The sequence below is a fragment of the Grus americana genome, chromosome 13 (assembly GCF_028858705.1).
Source record: "Grus americana isolate bGruAme1 chromosome 13, bGruAme1.mat, whole genome shotgun sequence".
NCBI lineage: Eukaryota > Metazoa > Chordata > Aves > Gruiformes > Gruidae > Grus > Grus americana.
In genome coordinates, this window is record NC_072864.1 from 15881830 (window position 1) to 15907786 (window position 25957).

The 25957-nt window shown below is 40.3% G+C and overlaps 1 protein-coding gene across 5 annotated transcripts; it reads left to right on the plus strand.

Annotated features, from left to right (window-relative positions):
• On the plus strand, nucleotides 1-25133 carry HEATR3 (HEAT repeat containing 3). 5 transcript variants are annotated; one of them, XM_054840384.1, is made up of 15 exons: nucleotides 1-134; nucleotides 2097-2269; nucleotides 3052-3139; nucleotides 4089-4201; nucleotides 6030-6139; nucleotides 6887-7027; nucleotides 7776-8059; nucleotides 8775-8865; nucleotides 11886-12043; nucleotides 12968-13050; nucleotides 13308-13444; nucleotides 15911-15999; nucleotides 16801-16944; nucleotides 17047-17223; nucleotides 18172-18365. In XM_054840384.1, the coding sequence occupies exons 1-15, from the start codon at nucleotides 54-56 to the stop codon at nucleotides 18289-18291; spliced, it is 1989 nt and encodes a 662-aa protein (XP_054696359.1). In that variant the 5' UTR covers nucleotides 1-53; the 3' UTR covers nucleotides 18292-18365. The 5 variants fall into 5 exon arrangements, with proteins under 5 accessions (XP_054696359.1, XP_054696358.1, XP_054696360.1 ...); XM_054840383.1 differs by lacking the exon at nucleotides 1-134 and adding an exon at nucleotides 489-654 and having other exon boundaries at nucleotides 18172-25133; XM_054840385.1 differs by lacking the exon at nucleotides 1-134 and adding an exon at nucleotides 491-654 and having other exon boundaries at nucleotides 13350-13444.
• Nucleotides 25134-25957: the final 824 nt, after the last annotated feature.

The following is a 25957-nucleotide window of genomic DNA, read 5'->3' on the forward strand; positions in this document are numbered from 1 at the left end:
GTTTATAGCTGAAGTCTGTAACTTTCATACGGGACCAACATTTCCTATATTTGATGTGGTTCTTACACTCTCAGATACTGACACCAGAGAGAAAGTCCTTCCAGTTTTCCATCCTACAGCTCAATCCTGCCTCTGTAAGTGCTGTTAGAGGGAATTGTTTCATTCAACATTTGCCTGGTTTGAGCTTCTGACCTGGGGCCAGAGTGGACGCGATGCCCTCGAACCCACGTGAGGGTACTGGTGACGCTTGGGTTACAGGGCTGCCGGCGTACCTGACGCCTGTTTCGCTGAGCACAGAAGGTGTTTCGCTGATCTTGCCGGTCGGTGCGACGGGCTGCGTGCGTGCCAAGGAAGGCGTTGCGCTGCCTCTGTAGTTAGAAAACTCGTCACCTGGCAGTAAGCAGTCCGGCTTGAGGGCTGTTGAGGAGCGGAGGCGAGGGCAGCCGCCCGGGCGGGAGGGCGGGCCGGGCCGGGGCTGCGCCTGCGCGGGGCCGCACACGTGGGCGCGCCGGGCGGCGCGGCGGCCGCGGAGCCATGGGGAAGAGTCGGGCGCGGCGGTTCCGCAGGGCCCCCTTCTCTCCCACCGGTCCCGAGCAGCGTCGCGACGGGGAGGGCGACCCTGAGGACGAGCCGGCCGCGGAGCTGCTGGAGAAGGTGCAGGCGGGGGGCGAGGGCGGGCTCGGCGCGACCCCCAGCCGGGGGAGCGGGGCTGGCGGGAGCTGTGCTCGCCGCTGCGGTGGGGGTGAGGCGAGGGTTCGGCCCTCCCGGCGGTGTCGGGTGAGGATCCGGGTGTCCTCGGGCGCGGGAAGGAGCGGCGGAGTGGTGCGGAGCGTCCCCCGCCGCCCGTCCCGGCTGCCGCCGCGTCGCTTCTCCGGCGTCACGGCTGCGCCCGCGGGCGGCTCGGCAGGGAGGGGCGGCGGTCCTGTCCTGGGCGGGCCGGCAGCTGCTGCCGCTCGCCCCGGCACCCTGTCCGGCCTCTCGTTCTCTTTCCTGACCGGTTCAGAGGGGCTGTGCGGAGGGCTGCTTTGTGCCCCTCGTCCCAGGCGGCGCTTTGGAGCAGTTCTTGCAGGGCTTGGTTTCAGTCTACCCAACTGGGGAGTTTTCCTACAGGTAGCCAGAGCGATGAGTCCCAAGATCCACATGTAAGAAATAACTGATAGAAAATGCTGAAAAAGACTGGGTTTGGCCACATTCCTGGTTTTGGTTTAAGTATTACAGATGAAAACTAGTTTAAACCTCTTCCTGTGCATGTGACTTTAGAATCAGAAGTAAAAATCTGCTTTCCCTTAGGTAAATAAATCCCCTTTGCTTCACCTAATTGAACTCATTGGAGGAATCACTGCTTGATTATTCTTCTGGACTAACCTATTTAGTCTTTAGAAAAAACAGAGTGAAAAAAAAAAAGCACAGGTGAGGATGAAGTAAAAGACCTCTATCAGTTTCAGTGAGGCAGGACCTGATGTACCACTCTTCTCCACTCTGCTCTTCAGCAGATGTTTATCTTTTCTGTTAGGTTTTCAACAAAATCCATGACCTTCCAGGATAGGCACTTCTGCTGTTAATTTATTAATTTTATGGTTCGCAATTCTTACATCTCACCTAAACCTCTGTTACAGCACAAGTCCGTGTTGTCTTGTGGATGTAGAGAATGCTTGCTCCTTGTCTTTAAGCAGATGTTTTCAGTCTAAAAGCTATCATGGTTTTTTGTATTTTTTGATTCTTCAGTTTGTCTTTATGGTGGCATATGTTGTACTTTCTTGATGCTATTTTCTCCCCCCATTTCTGTCCATTTTTTTTTAAACATGGTAATTGAAAGTAGATATGAGGTCTCACCAGTGCCAATTAGTGTCAAATCTGTGTCTGAACTATGGCTCTCTTGTTAGAACACCCAGAATAGTATTTATCTAGTCATATAGTTAACACACATAACCTAGGCAAAGATTTATAAACTTCTATGGAAGTTAAAAGCTCTTGATTCTATTCAGGAGCAGTAAAACAGGAGCTACGGTGTTAGGCCTGCAAATCAAAAGGCAGATCAGTCTTTTCACTCCTACCTTTTCCCTCCCTGCTAATCTGCCCTGTTTGTGCCTCCCCAGCTGCAGCATCCAAGCGCTGAAGTGAGAGAGTATGCCTGTGCCAGTATTTCCAAGTTGTTGCAGCAGAAGCATGTAATCCCAGCCTTTCTGCAGAGAGATGTTGTCCGGTGTTTAGGACCGTTATTGATGGATCACAGTTTAGCTGTTCGCGAGACAGCTGCAGGTGCTCTCCGGTAAGCAATTGTTAATAATCAGAGTTAGAATGAGATACCCCTGGCTTGGTAAAGAAAAGAGTGGGGTTTTGCTGTTAAAAGCCATGAACTTGAATGCCAACTTCCCTTGCTTCAACTCTGTTTTGAGTAAGTATGCCTACGTCAGTCAAAGTCCCTGAGAGAGGGGCTTTTCTTGCTCCCGTAGGCTGCCATGAGACTTTAATCAGGAGCAGCGTTTAAGTTAGTTACTACTGTCTTATCTATTCCCAGTGGAATGTGCTGCTTTCCATCCTTATGTCAGGGGGAAAAAACCCAGTGGTATGAAGAAATACAGGGAACTTGAGTGCTGTTAGTACGGCATTTTGTGTCTTGATAACACTGTAGGAGCGGTGGGTTAGTTAGAGAATGCACTCAGCTGACTTTTTGAGAAACTCGTCAGTATTGAAGAGCAGCATTTTGAGTTGGTATTCTGCAGTCAGACCTACAGCTTTATTTGTACAAAAATGTAATGCTAATACCTGTTAACATTCATATTGTATCTTACACTGAGTAATACTTGCCAGTAGTAATGTTTTAGTACAGATAAGCTTTCTAGTTGTGCTAGACAAGTGAAAATATTTTTTTTTTCCTAACACCAAAGTTATTCTGTTAGGAAGATAAAATACTAAAGTTACTGATTAAGCAGATTGATTTTAAAACAAAAAATACAATGATTTTTAGAGAAGAATGCTGAATAGATGTGGTTTTTTACACATTCCTGGAAAGTAATTTATCTGATCCAAAGCATTTATTTTTTTTCCCAGAAATCTGAGTGCTTGTGGGGGATTTGAAGTCTGTGATGACATGGTGACAAAAGACATCATGACACCTCTTGTTGCACTTCTGAAAGAGGTGTGTTTATTTTTATTCTGATTTTAAAACTGATCTAGCCATTGAATTATCCCATTTTCAAAAATAGTTCAATTTATGTAGCTATTAAGAAGATAAGATACGTGAAAAATCTTTTAAAAGAACGTTTCAGTAGGTTCAATAGTACGAAAAATATTGCAGAGATTCCAAACCACTTGCTTCTGCCTCCTGACCTGCTAACTTGGGCCCATGGTGAGGTTTGCTGCCTAGGATGAATTTTGCATTAATGGTCTGGAGATTTTGGGTCTGGAACATCAGTCAAGACAAGTCTATTCTAGGCTCTAGATCCAATGTTTATGTTGCACCATTATTCTAGTGAGGGCTTTTTTGGTAAGCAATTTTGTTTAAATGAAAGCTTGGATTTACAGTTGGGTAGTTACTGCTATTGTAGAACAATCTGTACTGAATACCTATTCTTTGTTTGGTCCAGGTGTTGCAGTGCAGTTTGGAAATTGCATTGAATTCTGTCACCTGCTGTCTTTGTATGAACAGCCTTGAGCAATACCATCATTTTCTGTATGTTTCTTCCCCATTTTAAAATATGGGTAATAGCATTATTGTAAAGCACAGCAAGATATTAGCTGAATTAATCTTTGTGATTAGAAAGAACTGTTGAAAATTGCATACAGGCTGTAGTAGCAAGAAGCAGCATTTTGGGTTCTAAAATTGCAAAGTGTTTCTTTATTAAAAAGCTTCTGAAGATTACTGAATGCAAAGCAAGTACTGTAAGAGTCTTTTTACAAGAGGAAAAAAAATCAATGATTCAATTCCATTCTAGCCTGGTTCTCATAGAGAATAGGAAACTAGTCAGGTTTTCTGGTAATAAACACTTCATGAGAGATGTCTCTATTCACTCTGCTGCTAAAGTTTTGGTTTTGCTTTTCTCTTGGCTTGTTTGTTTCCCAACCCTGGTTCTCTTGTTTGATTGTAGTGTAGCACTGGACTAGATGCTAACCAGCTCTCTCCAAAGAAATGCAGAGAGATGAACAAAAATTATATCGAAGACATAGCCAATGAGGCTATTAACTTGCTGTGGAATGTATGGTAAGTGCTGTGTAAACACTGGCCTTTTAGAAGACCTAAATTAAATTGTTCCTGAAAAAGAGCATGGGAGTTGAAGCAGAAAAGAAATGACTGTCCTTGCATGGGAAGATGCCTGCAGCAGGGGGGTTGGAACTAAGTGATCTTTAAGGTCCCTTCCAACCCAAACCATTCTATGATTCTATGTATTCAGTTGCCGATTCTGATTTCTGATTGTGTTGCTCCTTCGTGTGCCTTGCTTAATAAATGGCAAACCCTCATCTGATCTGAAATACAATTCTACCATAAATTACTTTGTACGCTTTTAGAATCCTTCACATAGAAAAGTTGGCCATTAGCTTTAGGCTAAAATTTATTTCTATTGGTTGTTCATCCTAAATACAGATACTGTTTTCTGAACATGTTCTGTCATAGTCTCCTGCACAGTTTGGGTTGTGGTGTCCTGCATGCAGTTCCTGTAGATCCTTATCATGATATGGGAGATGGAGAAAATTAAATTCTGATCAGTGGACTCCAGTGCTCTGGGAATACGAGGAGGTTTTTTACTACTTCCTCCCTCTGCATGTCATCCCAAAAGCTCGTATTAAATGTTTGGACAAACTATCCCTTAATGACTGAGGCACTGATAAAAATCTACTTAATTAGGTGAGAAAGAATGTGAATTGTTCGATTAGTAGTTTCCATTGGAAACACCAGGTGAAGAAAGAGAAATGGCAACACTATTAATACAGAAATGGCTATAAACATTGAAGTGATGCAAACCTGTTCTGAAAGTTCTCTTTGAATTGTGTGTTGTTTCTCTTCATTTTGTAACAGCTCCATGTCATTATACGCTTTGGTCCATACAGAATTTTGTTTTGTACTGTGCAGTATTTCAGCGGAGCTGCCTCTCTGTATGGTATGGCTGCTGGCCTGAGGCCTAATTTGTAAATTGGGGTTTTTTTTAAGGGATTGGAATCTAGAACAGTACAGAAACTGCTTGACACAGAATACCCTTTGTAACTCTGACTCAGCAATGTTTTGTGTTCATTTTTTTAATTGCTTTTGTAGAAATAAGAGCTTTGGAACATGAACTATAATCATTAAGTGTGCTATAAATCACTTCTGTATTTTGAACTTTGTGGCAATGACCGTGAACTGCTGACTCCATTGCTAGGTTTGGTACTGATAAAATTGGGGCTGGCATTGATGCTGAGACATAATATTTTCAAAGTACGTTTTTTAAGACCCTCATACCTAATTAGTTCCCATGCTTTTTTAGTTTGAATTTGTTTTGTATCAATATATTAGTTTAAAAATGGAAATAGCTGTGAAAACTTGAAACACAAATCCCACTGTTGGATAATTAAAGCATTTAACATTTATTTAGCATGCATTTCTGAATTCTGAAGAGCAGTCACTTTCTGGAGTAAGGAAGTACTGATGTGAGAGGCAGCAGCCCACTCTGTTGTCAGTGGGATTGTGGATGAAGTCTTCATGGCTGCAGAAAGCCCTGGGCTGGCTTTGTAGCCCTATAAGCTGCCTTTTACACTCTGGCTGGCTCTGGCTGTGTGAGACTATACTTAGGCTCCCAAATAAACTCCTGGATACTGTGTGTGTGAGGAAGCAGCTGGCAGGAGCCAGCTTTCCTCAAAGGTCCAGGTTATTGCAGTCACTCTCTCTCCATTTTATGTAGAGTTGATCATAACCTCGAAAACGAAGGATAGCTCTTTGACCAATGTGTAAATCTTAGGTAGGTTTTTAAACTGTGAGTAATAGTGAGTTACTTAAAATGTTGTTACAGTCTTTTTTTCCTGGGAAAAGTATTTTATTAATCTTTTTTATGCATTAGTGAATGCAACAATACTGCAGTATCCATATTCAATAAAGAAGGATGTCTGGAGTCTGTGTTACATTACATGAAGAAATTTTCCACGAATGTGGATCTGGCTATTTCAGTAGGTAAGTGGTAAAAAGAGAAGATAATGATTTAAAGATTTTTTTTTTTTCTTTACTATATGAATGCAACACTGATGTCACATCCATTGCATAAGGCACCTGCTTTAGCATTACTTAAACTTTACACTGAATGTAAGACTTTGAATTCCTTCCTGAACAGCAGATCATTCAGAAGGTGACATCTGTTGTGCTTGTTTTCAGTCTGAAGGAGAATGGCTTATTGATAGTTACACAGGAGGAAAACTTTTGTGGAAAGCAAGCTCTAGATGGAGGCTGTGTTTTTAATTTTGTTTTCTGGTTTTGATAATGAAGGGTTTAATTTGTAGAGCAAAGGACATAGTCCATCTAAAAAACCCCCAAACAGCTATCACTTTCAACGTGGTTTTACTAGTAGTATTGTTATTATAGTCTTATAATGGTTTTACAGGCGTATGTGCTCACAACATTTTTTGGTGTTTTCCCTAGTCAGTATACAATGGAGAAACTGGATTTTGAGTAGCTGAGGTTAATACAGCTAGTCCCATGGCTGATGTGGTGCTGTCCTCACCTGTTTTATGTACAGGTTTGTCTTTTAATCTAAAACACAGTTTGTGAAGGACAGTGTCATACTGTTAAAACATGATGCTGCGTGAAATGTTTTTTCTTGTGTCTGTTTCATGACTCCAGCTTTCAGGAGGATAATGCTTTCTCATTAGGAGAGTGAAACCTACTATAGGGGTTGTTAATTATCTTTGTTGTTGTTTGCTGCAGCAAACTGCTTGCAGGCAGTGACAGAAGATAATCCAGATCTTCTTTCTTCATTCAATGCTTCTGCACAACAAGTATTGGAAACCGTGATGTTGTGTCCAGAGACCACAATGAAGCATATCCTTCTGAGAACACTGATAGCAGGTACGATGCTCAAGGGCATTCGTTGCTTTGAGAGCATATAAAGGAGGGTGGGAAGGACAGAAGGCTTAGTCTTCTCTGATATAGTCTGGACAGCCTGTATAGGTGGTTCATGAGGTTATTTCTGCCTCTTGGGATTGTGTTTTGGAGTAACCAAATACTTGCAACTAGTTTTAAAACTGTTTTAAATGCTTGATTCTGAATTCAATACCTGCTCAGGATGGTAACTTATTTTAAGTGTTCTTTTGGGTTTCAACAGTGAAATCAGTCAATAATAAGTAGTGCAGGAATTGTTTTGATCTTAACAGATGTAGGTTTTACCTCAGATTCTCTATCTTGCATTCTTTTTTCCACCACAAATGCTCAACCATGATGATTTTTCATATTGGAGTGTAATAAATTAGTTTAATTTTGAGAATCCTTAGAAAATGGTTATTTCGCGTGGATTTGTTATCACAGATAAAAAATGTTACCGAGATTGCTCTGCATAAATATTCTGTGTATCCTTACATGCTGAAATTTACTTAAGCTTAAGATGTGGGCATAACATAGTTATTAAAGATGAGTATGTGAAATGCTAACCAGAAAAAAATACAAGACTGTAGAGAAAAGACTTGAACATTCATACTGAAATACAAGCACTGAGTATTTCAACTAGTGGAGGCTGTGTCCTTACAAAATATATGACTATTACAGAGCTGGGAATTGAGTATTTTAACAGATATTTATCTTTCAACTATCTCATGTTTAGGCACTATCTGGAATATCAAGGATACCATTCCGCCAGGCAGCCTGGGAAGCATGGTTAATGCAATCTTGAAGATTTTTTCAGAATCTTTGGCAATAGATGCTGGTGAAACAATTATTCGTATGAATGAAGCTGAAAAAAACAGGTTAAAACTTGCTGCAGAGACAGAAACTGAGGAAAACATGAGTGATGTTATAGACAACGATGTTTTGAATGAAGATGATGACATGGAAGAAATACCAAAAGGAAAAGTCAGAAGAGAAAATGACATTTCAGACCTACTTCCAGTAAGTGTGGCTGGCTGGCTCGCTCGGAGAGAGCTTAGTGCGTTTGGCTGAGCGTCTGACTGGTCTTGACTGAAGTAGCCAGAGTAGCTGCCTACTATTAATTCTAACTCCCAAATGGCTTGACTGTTTTAGCTAAAACTTCAAAGCTGAACATGGAGAGTTTCAACTCAACTTGTTCAAATGTGAGCAAGTTGCATGGCACATCAGGAAAGCACATTTCCTTTTTTTTCCTCTAGTGGAAGGTATAGGCTTATCTGACACTTCCTGTAGCTACTGCAGGAAGTTCTGATGTCTGCATAAGGCAAGTGAGGCTGTCAATGGTTGTAACTCTTCAGTCGTGAGTGGAGATGGCACAGAGCTTGAGGAATGCATTCACTATTGTGTACATGAAATGAATAACATAAATGTTTCTGCTAGGGCTTTAGGTAACATTAGGTAATCTTGTCTGTTACAACTTTACTGCAGGGGGGTGTTTCTTAAAGGTAAAATTTGTTCTGAAGCATCTGGCAGAAAGGTGGTAGGGTTTGTTTGCTTCTTGGTTTTGTTTGGCCTTTTTTGTTTTGGTTTGGTTTTTTTTGTTTGGGGTTTTTTTTATGTGGAGGGATGAGATGAGGAAATGGCTGGATTGTATTTCTAACTGGCAACCTGGGTGCTTTAAATTGCACTGAAATGTTATTTTACAAAACTAAATTTGATTCATATTTTTCTTTTTTAGTCTGATAAGTGGGAACTGAAAGAAGTGACAGCTTTACTGATGGCTCAGCAGACTGCTCTGGAAATCATTGTTAATATGTGCTGCAGTGAAGGTTTGTAGGAAATCTCTTTCATTGCAAGTATTGTGGTGCATTTTGTTTCTGTAATAGGTTGTGTTTAGTTTGCTGTTTAGTGATCTTAGCTTTTAAGGGTGAATGCACATACACTTCTTGTCCCTGATACCCTCAGCTGAGGGGCAGATTTGATTGTAATTTCTATTACTAATTTAAGTGGTTTTTTCTCATTTAAATAATTTATATCGCTTACATATTTTTTGCATGATACTACATGTGCCAATATTTAAGAACAAACAAAAAAGCACTTGTGCTGAAGAGATATTTCCTAAAAAGTATTATAATAAATTCTTTGTTCAGTTAAAGCATGGTCTGAGTGTTCATCTGATACAGTATGGGCATGAATCCTTGCAGGATGGGGATATCAATTTTTATAAAGCAGATGAATCTTCTGGTTTTGATTTAGGTTTGATACTACAAGTGTTGCAAAAGGAGGAGGTGAGACAGCTTTTACGTGCAAATCTGGCAGCAGTGCAGATTTAGGCTGTTCAGAGTTCCACCTTTGTGAGCTTTTTTGGAGGAGAAAGACCGTTACTTTGGGGGGAGTAGGAAATAAATATTCTGTATCTTCTATGAACTCTGATACTCAGTTTTGATAGCTTTTTCTCTAGATCTTCTGGAAAACAAATGTTTCTGAAATTCTACTTAAAATGAACAAACAAACAAACCCCCCAAAACCCAGAAAACTCCTCCAAAACATGAAAATTGTAATTGCTAGTACAGTTCGTAAGCCTGATGCAAAAGTAATTGTGTAGGGGATAACTTTGTAAGTAAATCTGTCAGGTTCTAATAAAATCCACAGTAATACCCAGATATTCCCACTGGTGATTTTTCTATTTCTCTTACAGCGTAAGGAAATTCTGCACCTAGTATATGAAGCTCTTTTTAAAACTGCATTTCTCATCTAATGAGCTGTAATTCATAAGCTCTCCCCTTTAATTGGAAAATCTCTTGTGGATAAGCTGCGTATTCTGCCATTCACTCAGTGCGATGTAAGGTTGATTGTGTTGTATTTCACTACAGTACTTTACCCATTCATGGGCAGACAGAAACATAGTCTGTAGAAATTAAGAGGAATCCAGAGGCAGCTGTTCATTTAATTTTCAAGTTATTTGAGGACTAAAATAGCTTTAGCCATTATGCTGAGTTCATAGAAACACTCAGCTTGCCACAGAACTAAGGGAAATAACCAGGCTGGCAAGAAACGTGTTCTACTGAACGCCAGCCAGCGTTTGGAAGAAGCAGAGCGCTCTCCCCTTGGCAGGGACACGGGAAGGAACCAGGAGACTCCAGCATTGCTGTCCAGTCTGTAGTTTGTAGGTTACCAGCACTAGTTAAGATGGGATTGCCTTTGGAAATACTTCTGTATTTCCAAGAACGTTACAAGAAACCTGATCTTAGATATGGGCTGATGTTCCAGAGCGTGATTCCTGCTTTGCCCTGGTCACTCACTGTGAACACACGATGACTGTTGTCTTTGTTGTTGCTGAATTGCTTGGTCAGCTCATTTAGCTATCATTTAATTTGCAAAGGAGATTTTTGTTTTGTTTGCTTTGTAATTTTTTAGAAGAGGCAAGAGACTGACTGAAAGGGGGATGTCTGCTTTGTTTTCATGCTTGTTGCTACTGTGGGTTGCTAAAACATAAAAGACAAGCCATTTTCTCATGCAAAGGCTATTAACATTAGCATATTATGGCTGTAGAATTAATTGCATATTATCATAAGCAAAAGAAGATGCCCGTGTGATCAAGTTGCTACAGCCTGCTGAGTTACTTTTGTGTCAGACAAACAGTAGTCATCACCTTCAAATGAATTCTTAAGCTGCTGCGCAGTGCAGGTGAAATGCCTTCATTTAGACCTTTCTTGCTGTATTTTAAATGAATTAATTTACTTTTTGCCACAGAGAAAGTGCATGGCTATTACTGTAGTTACTACAGTACCTGGATCTGACGTGAATCTGTGTTATCAGGCAAACTTATTTGGGGGTGAATATGATATTTTTTCATCACAGTAGTTCAATATCCTGCCTATTATGCAGGCAGAGGTTTCACCTGTTGTGAGGAGGATCGGTCCAACCTGTAGACTTAGGACTTGCGTAAATACCAGTGTCACACCAGTTAAAATGTAACCAGGTTTAAAACAACTTTAGATAAACTGGTGCAAACCCAGTGGAAGTAGGTATATCAGTTTAAATATAAATGATGGACTTACCTTGTGCTTGTCAGGCCAAGTCTGCCTTAAGCCATGGACAGATGATTTGCTTTGGAGTAGCTGTGCCCATTGGTAACACTACCTCAGCCCCTCTCGCCTTGTCTGCCCCTGCAGATCTGCTAGCAGAGTAAATCATTCAGTTCAGGTTTATAACTATAAACATAGTTTAATTTACTTAAAATATGTTGCCTGAAATGGCTAACATAGATGAGCTGGCTTGCTTTACTGTGGTCATTTCCTTTCAACTGGCCTTGCTGTGGAGACAGTAACATCTTCATCCAGCCCAGTTACTGCCCAGTCAGAGGGCATCTGTCTGTGGCTTCAGTATTGCCCGAGGAAACAGTTGCCTTAAACTGACTGCAGTTAGTAAACAAGTTAAGTGAAACTGGTGTATTTGCATGCTTGAATCTACCTCAAAAAATAAAACGGTACAATCCAAGTTAAAATCTTAGTAAATGCTTTATGAAATGTTTCTTCTATTCCTTTTTTGGTATCTTTAAGTGAAGCATAGTTAATATCAGAGAATGAAGTATCAGTGTATGAAGAACCTATCTCATAAGAATACTTGTTGCCTGAATAAATATAAAATAAAAAGAAATAAAACAATTTAAACAATAGTAATATGATATTTAAAACTGTGACTTAATGGCACATGGTTTGTGTGGGCTTCATTAGAGCCCAAAAGCTTAAAGACTCCTAAACCAAGAGCTGGAGCCAACTATAATTGAGAAGTAGGAGACCTATTGCATGAGTGCTGTTACATTTGCCGGTCTGTCTTCTGTTCTCAGATCCCTCTGATGATGAATGGGAAGAACTCTCCAGCAGTGATGAAAGTGACTTGTTTATGGAAAACTCATACAATGAGGGGAGTGGGCTGCTGATGTCACCCCTGTGCCTCTCTGATGAGGTTAACTCAGCGTTTCTGAACAACCTCATTCCAAAGAAGGTATTGTCTTTTCCAACACATGGTACAGTCTTTCCCTTGTGCCTGATTTGTATCCCAGGTTAGGCAAACAAATTATCTCAATCCATCTGGAGAAAAGGAGTATTTTTTAAAAATTGGTTTAGCTTCCCTTTTTTTGGCCTAGAGGTGGAGCATCATCACATGAGCTGTCTTGACCTAAATAATTTCTTCATGTAAGTGGGAATAGAAGGTTCACATGTTTCAGAAATCTGGTGCGCTTTTTTTTTTTTTTTAAATTTGGCTTTTCCAAAATACAAAGGTTATTATTCCTTGATTTGGACGTGAAAAAGATTGCCTGCAAAAAGAAAGGTAACGTTGAGTAGAAGCATGACTGCCAGATTTCCATATTACTTAAGTGAGGTGGAAGTAATGTATGTGAATGGCAAGAGTCAGCCCTGAAAGAGTGAGAGTTCTTCTTTCTCCCTGTTTTACACATAGCGTCGGAAGTACAATATTTGACACTGACAAGAATTCAAATGTTCTTGTTTCAGAGTTGTTTTGCTCATTCTTATTTGAGGTTGTAAAGATGAAGTTCGTCATTTGAATCACTTATTATGCTAGTTCAGCAGCGTGGTAGAATCTGACCCAAGACATCAAGGTTTGAGATGAAAACATTCAAGGCTTGTTGTACTTAATAGCAAGCAGTCTAAGTTTCATGGCGAGGTCTTTTAGACTTGCAGCTATCTGCAAATTCTGTAGCAGAATCTGTAAGAAGAAAGATCTAAAAAAAAAAGAATAGCAAAGACCTAGAAAATCACCTTTTGTTCAGTACAGTTGGATACTTAAAATATACTATGCTAAACCCAGTGTATAATTGCACCATTTGAGTGACTGAGGAAGATTCTGGCATTTTTAGCAGGTGAGACACAAAAAAACCAGCTAAACCTTTCTTTTTCCCCTCCCCAGATTCTTGAAAAAACTGCTTTTCCGAACAGTGTTGCTCTAGACATCTGTATGCACAATCCGTCTTGGAAACCATTAATTAAAAAGTAGGAATTTCGTTGTCTCTCTCTCTATTTTTCATGTGTATTCAGTTGTTTTAGAACTCTTAGAAGGATTGTCCATCTTTGGGTTGCTTTTAAGATTTGCACAATAGCAGATCTGATACGTGATTTTGAATAAAGAGATATAAATGTTTGTGTAAACTGCATACTGGATCACAGCCTTATTTAATTCAAGATCTTTCTTTGTATTTCAACATCTGTTTTCAAAGAGATCTGCTAAGTGCATTTTTTGTTTGTTTCAGACTGAATGCAGTGCAGTGTAGAGCTTTAACATGTCTTCATAGCATTTTGTTAGTGTCAGATGTGGATTGCCTTGGAGGAGCTTCAGCACTTCAGTCCCTTGCAGAGCATCTCTCGCAACTGGTCTTTTCTAAAACGGGTAAGATGTAAAGGGGGCTCGCTGACCTATTTCATATCGATATACGGTACCTTGTTAAGTTTTAATGCCATATTATTATTAGTTTTAGCCCTTTGATCTTGCAAAATAAGGATACTGAATGTTGGAAATGTGCTGACAAAACAGTGTATCCCAGTAAGATGTGTTTATCCAAATTGCACCTTGAGCAGGTATGCTCCTAATGCAAGAATACGCTTTACGTCTGTGTGTGCGCACACAGGAGGTCACTAAGTTAGTGATGAATCCTGCCTTGCTGTGAGACCAGAACTGGTTGGTTGATCCTATTTGTGATAATAGCAGTTTTTCGTCAATCAGACAAGCCATGAAGACGACAGGATGTTTTCATTTTAAATGTGCAAACTAGCCTAAATAGATGTATGAAAAAAAGAGTGTCTAGCACAGTCTTTCACATAATTTTTCCTAGGAATCTTATGAAACCAAAGGTGGTTGTTGCAAAAATCTCCAGAATGTACATGCTTATTACAGTAGGAAAGATAGCAGCCACCTTGTCTCCAGGACATGCTTTATGCATATGATTGCATAGTTTTATTGAAAATATATTTGTAATAAGAAAATGTGCAAAGTTTTTATGACTAAATATTAAAGCCACTTAACGTCCTCTTACAGTGGTGGTTTGGTTTCAGTGGAGAAAGCAATAAATTTCATTTTTTCAGAAATACTATTTTAGAATATCAGATATATCCTGGTAAACTCTATAATATATCCACTGCATTTCTTCCAGGGCACATTATTTCATAGAGATGCTGTGATGGTTTCCCTGTAGATCTGCTAGTATCAGTATCATTGGATGGTCTAGTGTAGCTATGCAGCAGTTAGCATTTCCGGCTACCTCCTGTAATCTTTCTTACACATCAGATCAGCATCATTCCAATAATACTGTTGGACCATTTATGCTATGATCTCTCTGTTACTATCACTAGAGAAGCTGAATTGAGATTAAAAAACCAAAACCACAAAAAACCCAAACAACCGAAAAAAAGTGGTTCCAAGCTGATGATCTGGTTCCCTGATGGGCTGCTTCATTCAAACTATTGTGGTAATCTGTTTTTGGTTTAAGGTCAGTGATGATGGCTTTTCAAAAAATAAGAGATATTTTTAGAGGCTGGAAAAGCCTGCCAAATCTCAAAATTGCCAGAAAACATTTTTTCCTGAGACAGACCTGTTGAAGTCTAGCATATGCATGGCTTTGTCATTTCTTGTCTCTTAGAAGCTTGTTAAGCTCAGTTTTCTTCTCTTCCTTCAAGTGTCTTCATTTGTAGCCACAAGCACGGTGTATGTAGTTCTTATTCGCTGTAGTGTATAGTGTGACACTGCATTAATGATTGGAAATGCATCTGCCTGCCAAACCTAACTTTTTCTCAATTTCATTAAAAGCATGTGATCTGTCTGTGGGAACATCATTACCGAGAGTGTAGTGCCTGAAAAACTAAAATGCAGGAAATGAAAATAAATAAGATGTGTGCAAGGAAGTTCACATAAAATATTTGTCTCGTGCCAGAAGAGCAGGACTTGAAGATTTCAGAGTCTACATGTTGTGCTTCACAATAGACAAAGTTCTTAGATGAAACTGGAGAAGTGGCTACACAGAGGGTGCTAATAAATTAGTTTAATGGCCCATGTCCATTTTCGTTAACATACTATTTTTTAATAGTTAAATGCTGTGTAATGGAAACTGCCAGATAATGTTGATAACGTACCAACATGTGGTTAGAAGGAATTCTGTGGTTTACAGGGTGAAAAAGAGGCATAAAGATCTAGTTGCTTACATGGGAAAGGAGAAGATATGCATGAAATAACCGAGTTTCTGCCATCTGGAGTAGTCCAGAAAATAAGAACACGTTAGAGGAAAATAAAAAGCTTCAAGAAATGCAGAACGTGTATTTAAGATGATGGCTGGTATTGATGAATTTGTGGTTAAACAAGAATAATGCAGTATTTGAATCATGCATTTCTGAAAGGTTATTAAACCACCAGAAAACATGCTCTTTATATGAATTGGAAAGTGTCTAGCGTTCTGGGTGTCTAAAAATCCTGCTTAGAAGACAGAAGAAAGGAGTTAAAGTATGCAGTCAGCTTCTGTGGTTTTCTCAGTTCCTGCATTATGGCCTTGATGTGATACCAGTTTTCAAGCTTCTGTTCTGCCGATGGTGGTTTGTACCGTGTGTTAGGTCACAGAAGTGACTTAACCAGGGATGTGCCTGAAAATGAGGACCAACTGTGGTCTAACCTCCAGATGCAATTAATACTGAATTCAAACAAATCACTATGGTTACAAGCTACAAACCCCAGTCTCTGAAAATCTAGCTCTTCCTGTTTGTGGTAGTACCTGGAGGAGCAATTAAGGGATTAAGGAATTTGTATTTCTTTGCTTCTTGTATCCTTCATCTTACTGTTCAACTCTTGGCTCTGGGTTCATTTCTTTGACAGAACTCCCTACAGACACAGAATTCCTGGAAGCCATCACCAGTGCTTTGAGGGCTCTCCTACAAACAATGGCATCAAAGAACATCTCCCAGGTAAAAGCTTTCAAACTCAAATGCTCTGGTAGGTTCAAATTCATGTGAGATTGTGCTGGAAAGTTTTTGAAACAAACCCATTCAAACAAAGTGCTAAATTTCAGCAACTGTGAACACTAAAAGAACAACATTCACTCTTTGTATTTTTCATGGACCTTACAGGAATACTTTTTTAGATATCTCCTCCTTAACATATAAACAGGTGAAAGGTATTTAAAGACCAAAATAGCAATAAGCCACAGGTAATATCTTTAGGAGATGGATATAATGGCAAGCATTTAGTAAATTAGCACCTGGAAATGTGGATTCTGTATTTCCTGATGTCATCTAGTTGAAGCTGGTTGTCCTTTTAGAATCTTGGTTGGACATGAATTAGTGAGCTAAATACAGAAATGAAGCATAATAGTTTGTTACACAAGACGTAATACTAGGTGGTCTGCTGGTCCTTTCTGGCTTTGAACTGAAAAATGAGGTTCTGTATTATAATTCGTAATGAATTGGAAACAGGTGTTGAGCTAGGTAAGTTTGTGAAAATCCCTTTGGGCTCAACTTTTTCCTTTAGCTTCATGACAGCTTTGGTTCTGAAAGAAACACCTTAAGAAGGTGAAAGGGAGAGTTTAACTGTTTTCTTGCTAATTACATTTTCAGAATTCATGTAGTTTTCATAATACAGGACTCTGTTTCTCTCCTATAAATTTGCCTTTGTTCTGTAAAAGCAAATGATCTGTCATATTTGAAAATTTCCATGAAAATATAAATATTTCTATCTTCCTCCTTTTATTTTTTTTCCTTGCTAAACAGTGTATGACTCCTGAGCAGCTCTTGGCTTTATGTGAAGCTGGTATTCACAGCAGCAATGTCAGTGTTAGAGTGAATGTAGTGAGCATCCTAGGAATTTCTGGCAGTGTTCTGGCAAAAGGACAAGATACAGCTGAAACACTAAAGGTGAAATAGCAAACTTTGCATTGCGAGCCTAAAACAGTTTTGTTGCTTCTTTCCATTTTCTTAAGTATTGCTGGAAAAATAATTTTTTCTTTCTTATTTCAGATGATTGGAAAATTTCTTCTTGAGGTTGCAATGAAGGAATCTTCTCTTGTGGTAGCAGGGGAAGCCTTGGATGCACTTTTTGATGTATTTGCAGATGGTAAAGAAGCAGAAAAAGCAGCGGTACAGATCAAGTTGCTTCCAGCCCTGAAAGAATTTCAGCCAGTGTTCAAAATGAGGGTAGGCATCAAATGCAGCCAGCTGAGGGGCTCAACACACAGTGTGGGTTAAAGCTTTGAGATTTGGGCTGCTAGAAGAGATAATTAAGCAGGAACATATGGCTTTATAATATGACCAAGAAAAAAACCAAATAATTGAATTCCTGATATTCCACTTTAGAGAAAAGCAAATATACTTACCTTGCAGTTCATGGAACTGCCAAGGTAACAGCACAGCATCCTCATTGCAATATCTGCATGACACCATCAGCATTATTGATGTCCAAATCACTGTATTGTTCTGAAACCCGTGTAAAAAAAATTAAAAAAAAATTCTGCATATGTGTCTGAAGAACAACAGCTAAATTGGTGGGAGAGGAGGCCCTTCTGAAGTTACATTGACATCTTTTGTTTTTAACTTGCTTTAGTTGCAAGTGGACATTTTTGTTCTGTTGTTCGTTAATTAAAATAGATCACGTATTCTGTATTTTCAAGAATCACAAGGCCAAAATTCTAAACTGTAATTTTAGGTACATCCTTGTCTTAAATAGAGAATGACCTTCAATATGTTGTTTCTTTAGTCAGAGGAAGCCTGAGGAGTGACTTTCATGGTCTTAAAGCTAAGCACTGTACACACAAAATACATACCTGACAGTGCTACAGTTGATTGGTTGGTTAGATGTACAAGGTCTTTCACATAAAAAGCTACCAAGAATAAGTGTATGTTTCAGATTTATGAGTGAAATAGCATACCAATAGTAGTATAGTTTTAGGCAGAGATCTATTACAGTAAATAGACTTGCAGAAATAATTGCTAGCTACCCATATGCACACGCAAATGTGTTGGAGTTCGCAAAAGGCATGGGTAACGTGTCTTGATAGAAGACCTGCATAGAATTACTATAAACTTTAGGTGATCTTATAGGAGAAACTTTTCCATTAGTAAAGTATGTATTTTTTGGTCTTACAGATGCGAAAAGAAGGCAAAGGACAATATAGTACAGATCAACTGTGTGTTCTTGACAATGTGAAGATGAATTTGAGAAGATTCATTGCATATCAGGAGGCACTAGGGAAAACCCCAACTTGAAACATCGAGGAACTTTAAGGTTTCCCTTATTGAATAATGTTTTCCAAAAATATAACCATTTTGAACGTCTAAAATTTACTGAGCAGAGCAGTCTTGCTTTCATGTTAATATTGCATTTTTTTACGTTCAGTATTTTTATACTTCTGGGTTGATGCAATATGAAAGTCACATCAGCATAAAAAACCCACAGTATACTTTAAGTGTTAGCAGTGACAAGCATGTGCTCTTGCAGTCCTGAGGTCTGTACGTAGCACCGCTGTCATTGATTAGAAATCCTCATGTATCCTGGTGGAAAATTCTAATTGCAGAAAAAAGTAATTTAGAGAATATTCTTGGTTATGTGCCAGATCAAGAAAAAAATTTTAAAAGCCTAAGATACATTTCAGAGAATCAAGCAGTGGCAGAATGGTTCATATTTGCTCTTAACCTATTTCTAGAATTGCACAGGCACTTATGGCAAGCTTCCCAAGAGAAGTGTGTGACAAGTGTGTAGATTACTGACAGCACTTGGATCTGTTACTTCATGAGGTTTATCAAAGAGAAAACTGTTTCAGATTAATTTATGATATTAATCATAAATTTTCTGATATTTTTCAGTATGATAGCTTTTTGCTGTGGAAATTGATATAAGAGGATCCTACTCTTATACAAAGCTCCTTGGTTTTTACTTTATTTTGACTGGTATTTCTGAAAATCGAGTCTTCTGATTTACTTTCTTCCTTGTAATTCTACATGAGGATGAATTTGAATTCAGGGAAGTAGTAAACCTAACAAAAAGGGTTTTTGTTATACTGAGGTATTATCTGAAGCAACTTTATAATTGCTTAAAATATCTTTTTCAAATATTTGCAACAGCAAAATTTTTTTTGCTATTTTAAGCCATAAAATACAGAAACTATTTAAAAAAAAAAGTCACTGATTATGAAGATTGTCTGCGAACTTCCATATATCAAAAACTTTGGATTTATTTCTGTGAATGAGATCCTCTCATACACATTTTTTTAAGGAAAAAACTCCACAACCAAACACAAAAACATTTTGTTATGCTGATTTTTGAAATGGGATTTTCCCCCCCCTTCTCTTAATGTGCTGCCTTAGCACAGGCATCTAGGTTTTGGCAAAATTTTGCCTATGATGTTTAGGCATGGAACTACAAAGACCAAATTTGCTTGGTTTGTTAGATTTCAGTCTCTTGGATTGGAAAGCAGTCTCAGGAACTGACTCGATAACTTGCAAATGACTGACTTTATGAAATCCTGACATAGGGTATTTTGTAAAATGCAAGACAAAGTGAAAAATTAGTTTAAGCAGCAATACTGCCTGGAAGTCTTGTTATTGCAATTACTTTACAGGAGTTGGATGAAATGTGTGATGTGATGCCATGCCTGCTAATCAAGTGACTGAGTTGAGAGTGTGGCATCGTGAGAGCTCAAGGGCCATTAAGCCTCGCCTGGAGAAGTCCTGAGGAGCATGGAGCAGTTGAAAGGTTATCCTGGGATTTGGCAGGGGCAGGCAGTGAAGAGGGCTGGACTGTAACAGCTGAGGAAAGAGTAGCTAGGTGGATTATGGCATAAGACTGCACAGTGCGTGGATTTTAATCCCGGTGTTATATGTGCTGTACGCCGAGGATAGTATAATATTAACCTGATAAAAGTTATTAATTTGTTTGGAGCACTTAAAAGGACTTTCACACAGAAAATTCTGCTGTCATTTTCTGGGTGCTACATGGAATTGCAGGATGATCTAATTTGGAAAGGATCTCTGGAGGTCCCTTAGTCCAGTCCCCTGCTCAAAGCAGGACTTTGGAGTCAGATAGTTTGTGCTAGGCCTTGAGCATCTCCCAAGGATGGAAATCCCACGACTCTGGACAGCCTTTTCCAGTACTTGACTGCCCTCGCTGTGAACACTATTTTTTTTTTTTTTTTTTTTTCCCCTTGTACCTAGTAGGACTTTGCCCTGCTGCAAAATGTGCCCCTTGTCCTTTCACTGCACACCACCAAGAAGAGTCTGGCTCCATCTCCTCTTATAACACACATTTGGTAGTTGAAAACAACAGTTATATTCCCTTCTTCTCCAGGCCGAATAAACCCAGCTCCCTCAGCCCTTCCTTGTACATCATGTGCTCTAGCCCTCTAAGTGTCTTGGTGGCCTTTTGCTTGACCTGCCCTACTGTGTCTTGTGCTGGGGGGCCCAAAACTAGACACAGTACTCCATGTGTGATCTCATGAGTGCCGAATAGAGGGAAGTAATCAGTTTTCTTGACCTGCTGGCCATGCTTCTGCCAATGCGTCCTGGTGTTTGTTCGCTGTCATGACTGCAAGCGTACACTGCTGACTTCTCTTCAACTTATTGTCCACTGGGACCCTTAGGTGCTTCTCTCCAAAGCTGCTCTTTGGTCATTCAGTCAAGAGCCTGCTCTGTTTCATGGGATTGCTCTGTCCCAAGCGTAGTACTTTGCATTTTACATCAAGTGTAGCAGTCAGAATCTGGTTTCTGGGGACTGTTAGAACAATGAAGTATGTTATTTTTTGTTTAGGGTTGGATTTTTTTAGGTTACTAATGAGAAGGAACTTTCATCTTCAAATACGAATCTGAAAGTTGCAGATGAACATATAGAAGATAATCTCTTCAACTTTGTTTCATCCGAGGAGACCAGAGCACTTTAGGGGGCCTGTTTGGCTGAGGGCATGAAACACTGACAGGTTGGCAGCTCTGTCTCCAGCTCACCAGATATGTTTGGGTTGATAGAGAAGTAAGCTGTAGCTCTTGGGAGATGTTTGTTGTTTTGTTAACCTCATCACTAATATTGACACTTTCATATGTGATTTCCTAACATGCTGTTTTGTAAGATCTTTGCCAAAGTCTCTTGCCCTTACCAGTGGCCCATAGCAAAATGGAGCCCTTGTCTTCCTTTCTATGATATTCTAGTTATCTAATAATAATTAGCCAACTGCATATTTTGATGTCCATACTTTCATTTTTCTGAATGAGAAAATCTTATTCTATCACCTGCCTGGCTACCAGTTTAGTATAACTTGCTCTTGGTGTCTAATGGAGGGCTTGTGACTGAATGAGAGGTAATAATTTTGTACGCTGATTTAGAGAGCACATTCTGCTTCTAAGGGACAAGATAGAAGATAATAGGAAAAGCATCGAAGACTTTTGTCTATGGAAGAGAAGGCAAGTTATCAGTGATTTAAAGAAGTGTCAGATTGGGGCCTAAAACCAGATGAGATTTATAAGTACAGAAGAGCTAAGCGGTAAGATTGGGGCTATAAAAGTTGTTCTGACACTGTTGTGGTTTAACCTGGCCTGCAGGTAAAACAGTGGCGGAGAGAATCAGAAAGTAAAAGGCAAAACTCGTGGGTTGAGGTAAAGACAGTTTAATAGGACAGAAAAGGAAGAGAATAATAATAATAATAAAATATAAAAAACAAGCACAATTTCTCACCACCTAAAGTCAATGCTCAGGTAGTTTCTGAGCCACCCTGGCTGCCATCCAACCTCCCAGTTATATACTGAGCATGACATCATATGGTATGGAATATCTTTTTGGCCAGTTGGGATCAGCTGTCCTGGCCATGTCCCCAGCTTCTTAGGTGCCCCCCACCTTCTCGTTGGCAGGGCAGCGTGTGAAGCTGAAAAGTCCTTGACTGCTTGGCAACAACTAAAACATCAGTGTGTAATCAACATTAGTCTCATCCAAAATCCAAACCACAGCACTAGACCAGCTGCTAGGAAGAAAATTAACTCTATCCCTGCCAAAACCAGGACACACAGTTAAGGAAAATTAGGCAGCAGAAGTGATGATGTGGTGCAAATTAAATGTTTTGGAGCCTCTTTTGGCACTGGTTTATTTAAATAGATTTAGGGTAAGCTTGACATGAAGACAAGATCCTTGACAGCCTGCAACGGCAAAGCCAGATCTTGAAGATACTTTGAGGGTGGCAGAAATTGGACTGATCTAGACTGTGCAGCATAAGTAAATAGATGCTAAATAGATGTAAGTGATCTTCATCAGTTTATGTAATCACACAGATAAGACTGGTATCAAAACAGGTATCTGAAACTGAATTTGTTTGCTTATCCTGGTCCCTAAGGCATCATCTGTCTGTGCTTCAATTAAAAACTGCAATCCTTTGAAAGTATGGATTGCTGCTTTATTTGTCTCCCTGTCTGACACCTAGCACAACAGAATCTGCCTCAGAGTTGAAATTTTATACCAAAATGGGTGCTGAATTTAAGTCAGCGGTGTTAAGAGCGTAGAGAGCACAGTGTGCTCCCCTCCCTGTTCAGAAGCTGTAGGACCGGCAGCATTTGCTGCTGCTTTGGCCCTTTTGCAGCCTGCAAAATGTTGAATCCCCAACTGTGTAGATAAGGAGTTATCATTGCTACGTGGTTTTATTTTTGCTCTCTATGAAAAGAAACAAGTGGCAAGATTTAAATAAGCATTTGTTGTAAGTACTTCTTATACGTCATGCCTTGACATTCAGAAGATGGCTGTATACCACATTATAGTCAGTAGTTTAACTATTTGGGGTTTGTGGTGTGTCTTGAAGGTATTTTTTTGCACAGTATGTTTTTTTTTAAAGATTGTCATCTTAGAGAAACAAGAATAACTTTAACCAGTACTACTTGGCTTTGTTTTATGTTTGTATTTTGTGAGAAAATATTAAAAAAATCAGAGCACAGTAAAATTACAAAATGAGAACTGTGTCAGAGAACCAATTAATTTAAAATCTATTTGTAGTTAAGTATTATTTCACAAGATACACATTTCATTTATATTAACATAAAACAGCCAACCAAAAATGTGCATAAACTCAAGTTCTGTTTCCTTAGTAAGTAATTTTCAGTAAAAGCATTCCCAGAGGATTGGATGGAACCATCTAGTCTTACATTTACTGTTGCAATTCAAATTCAGGCAATGGTAGTGGTAATTGAAAACAATGTAATTGTTCCTTTCTGGCACAAATGAATTAAGCAAACAATCTAAATATAGTTTGTGTTGGACATACTGTTAAGATATATAACTAAGATAATTGGCAAAAACTGAAATTCTGACAGTCACAGCAGATTAAGGAACCTGAAGTTTTTCTACAAGGGCTGAAACGTGGTGAGCCTTTCTGTTTGAAGCAGCTTTTACTTGAGTGGCGGTTTTCTGTCTAATTTCCAAATAAATTCAAACTGTTAACTTTTGTACCTTCTGGGAAAAATAGCATGCATTTAAATCAATTCATTCTAATTTTATTTTGTTTCTGTATTAGTTTCATAAGTTCCTTGTTTGTGTGAGAGGCATTTTGTCAGACATAATTCAGTGACCATATAAAAACATAGATTGAGACTTACACACAAAGGATATGGTAAGACGCTTTTTTTTCCTGTTAAATCTGGGTGTCAGGAACTCCTTGCATTACTGTTATATTAAGGGCTTAAATCAAACTGCTTGTGAACTAAGATACTATTGTAATAATCTGTACATTGTTAGAACGGTTGTGACTGCTACGTGTTCTCAACACAACGGAGGGTCCTGATGCAGCCCTGGGGTTGTGAGGTACTCACATAAATACCTATACCAATTTTAAAGGTGCATTGGGATTTCAGTATACCTTCTCCTGGTTTTGTGTTCCTTTTTTGGCAAAAATCCCGGTGAGGATTTTTTTTCTTTTCTTTCTTCTCTGACACGTGAAATTTTTTTTTTGAACTTTTAAGGAAAATTGCATTGGCCTTTTCCTTCTTCCTTGCCCCATGATGGAGAGTGAAAGGCACTTCAAGTGCGTTGTTTTTTTTTTTTTTTGTTGGGGTGGTGTTGCCTTTTTTTTTTTTTTTTTTTTTTTTAAATACCCCGTAGCTATACTCCCTAAAGCCTTTGTGGTAGTATGCCACCCGTGTTGTGTCCTGGCTTCATTTGCTTGGGACTAGAGTTGCTACTGAGGAATCCTGTACATTAATAAACCTCAGTCCTACAACAAAACTTGTTTACATTTATGTGCTATGAGTGTAGAACAAATCATTGGGGTTTTTTCCCAGAATTAGTTGCTTTTTTAAAAAAAAAAACCACCCACGGGTATTTTTTCTGTTACTGTTATATCCTTAAGGATAACATGAAATCCTTTATTAGACTTATGCTCACTTTTCTGTGTTGTGTTTTAAAAAATAATTTATGAATTGAAACCTTTTTATTTGCATCTTTGATGTAAGAGGAACATCAGGCTAGTCATTTTCTAGTTACCTTTTTCTGGTATGTTTATAATTCTCAGAATAACTGAAGAATGTGGGGTTTGGAAATGGGGTTATTCAGGGCGGTTTTTCTCCAGTTCCAAGCTGTGCTCTATTTCACCAGTTTCCACTTGGCTTTTGATGGTAGTTTTAGGTACAGATCCTGATTCTCAAAGCAATCAAGTCTGTTAACTCAAAAAAACAAATTTCACCCTACAGCTTCTTGCTGTAGCTGGGTTTCTCTTGGACAATGCAGATCAGACACCTGTGACAGAGCAGAGGAGGGCTGGGGACAGAATGTCCTGCTCTGGGATGGTGGGGAGAAACCAGAACTTTAGTCTTTGGTTGTCATCAGGAAGCGATGCTAAGACGACTTCTTTGCAAACTGCCCAATTCATGGAATACTTGGAACTGAAATGCAGCTTTTTCATTCCAAAACCTCCACCTCCATCTTCCTAAAGAGAAATCCTCTCCCATGCAATTCTGAAACTACGGGAAGCACCGGGCCCTCCGTGCAGTATGCTGGAAACTTTCTAGCTGATATTATATTAAAGATGTTTTAAGGCTGTAGTATGAAAACGCTAAAAATAAAACTGCATCTGGTGAGAATTTGTACTACTAAATGTTGCTGTTTGCTGTGTTGTGCATGTGATGTGTTTTTCCATCTGCGGAAGCATTGGCTATACAAGTATGGCACCTAGGCTACCTTTTTCCTCTCCTTTGGAGCAGAGTGAGAGGCAGGAAGACGCAAAAGTATCTGTAACCATCCCCAAAACAGTTTTAGGGGAGCGCAGTGGCTGCCGCCAGCGTACGAGAAGGGCAGCGTGACCGCAGCAGACGCCGTGTACCGCCAAGCGCCGGTACGGGTACGCCCGACGCTCACATTTAACGCACCCCGGCACCAGCCGTGCGGGCTGGCGGCAGCAGCAGCACCCCCCACCCCCAAAGCGGCCCCTGACCCTCTGGCCGCTCGGGCACCCCCCCCCCCCCCCCCCCCGCCGGCGGTACTGCCCTCTGCCGCCCTCCGGCCGGCCCCGGCTGCACCTGCCGCCGGCGGGGCTGGGGGAGCCGGGGCGAGGGCTCGTCCTCCGAGCGCGGCTCCTCCCTGCCGCTGTCCCGCACCCCTGGAGCGCGGGGCCGGTGGGCTCCCGCCGGCGGGTCTCCCGGCAGCCTGCGCCTCGCTGAGGGCCCGCCGGCACCGGGACGGTTCTGCCGTGAGAGGAGCCGCCCGGCTCAGGGCTCCGCTCCCCAGCGCCCCGGGGCCGGCCCGGCGGCAGAGGCGGGAGGGAAGGCCGGGCTCGGGGCGGCGGGTGACAGCCCGGAGGGGGGGGGGAGGCCGGGGCCCACCAGCGGCGCCGCCCGCCCGGCCGCCGCCCCCCTTCCCTGCGCGCGGCCCGTGTGCCGGCGGCCCAGCCGGGCCCCGCCTCGCCGCGCTCGCCAGGAGGGG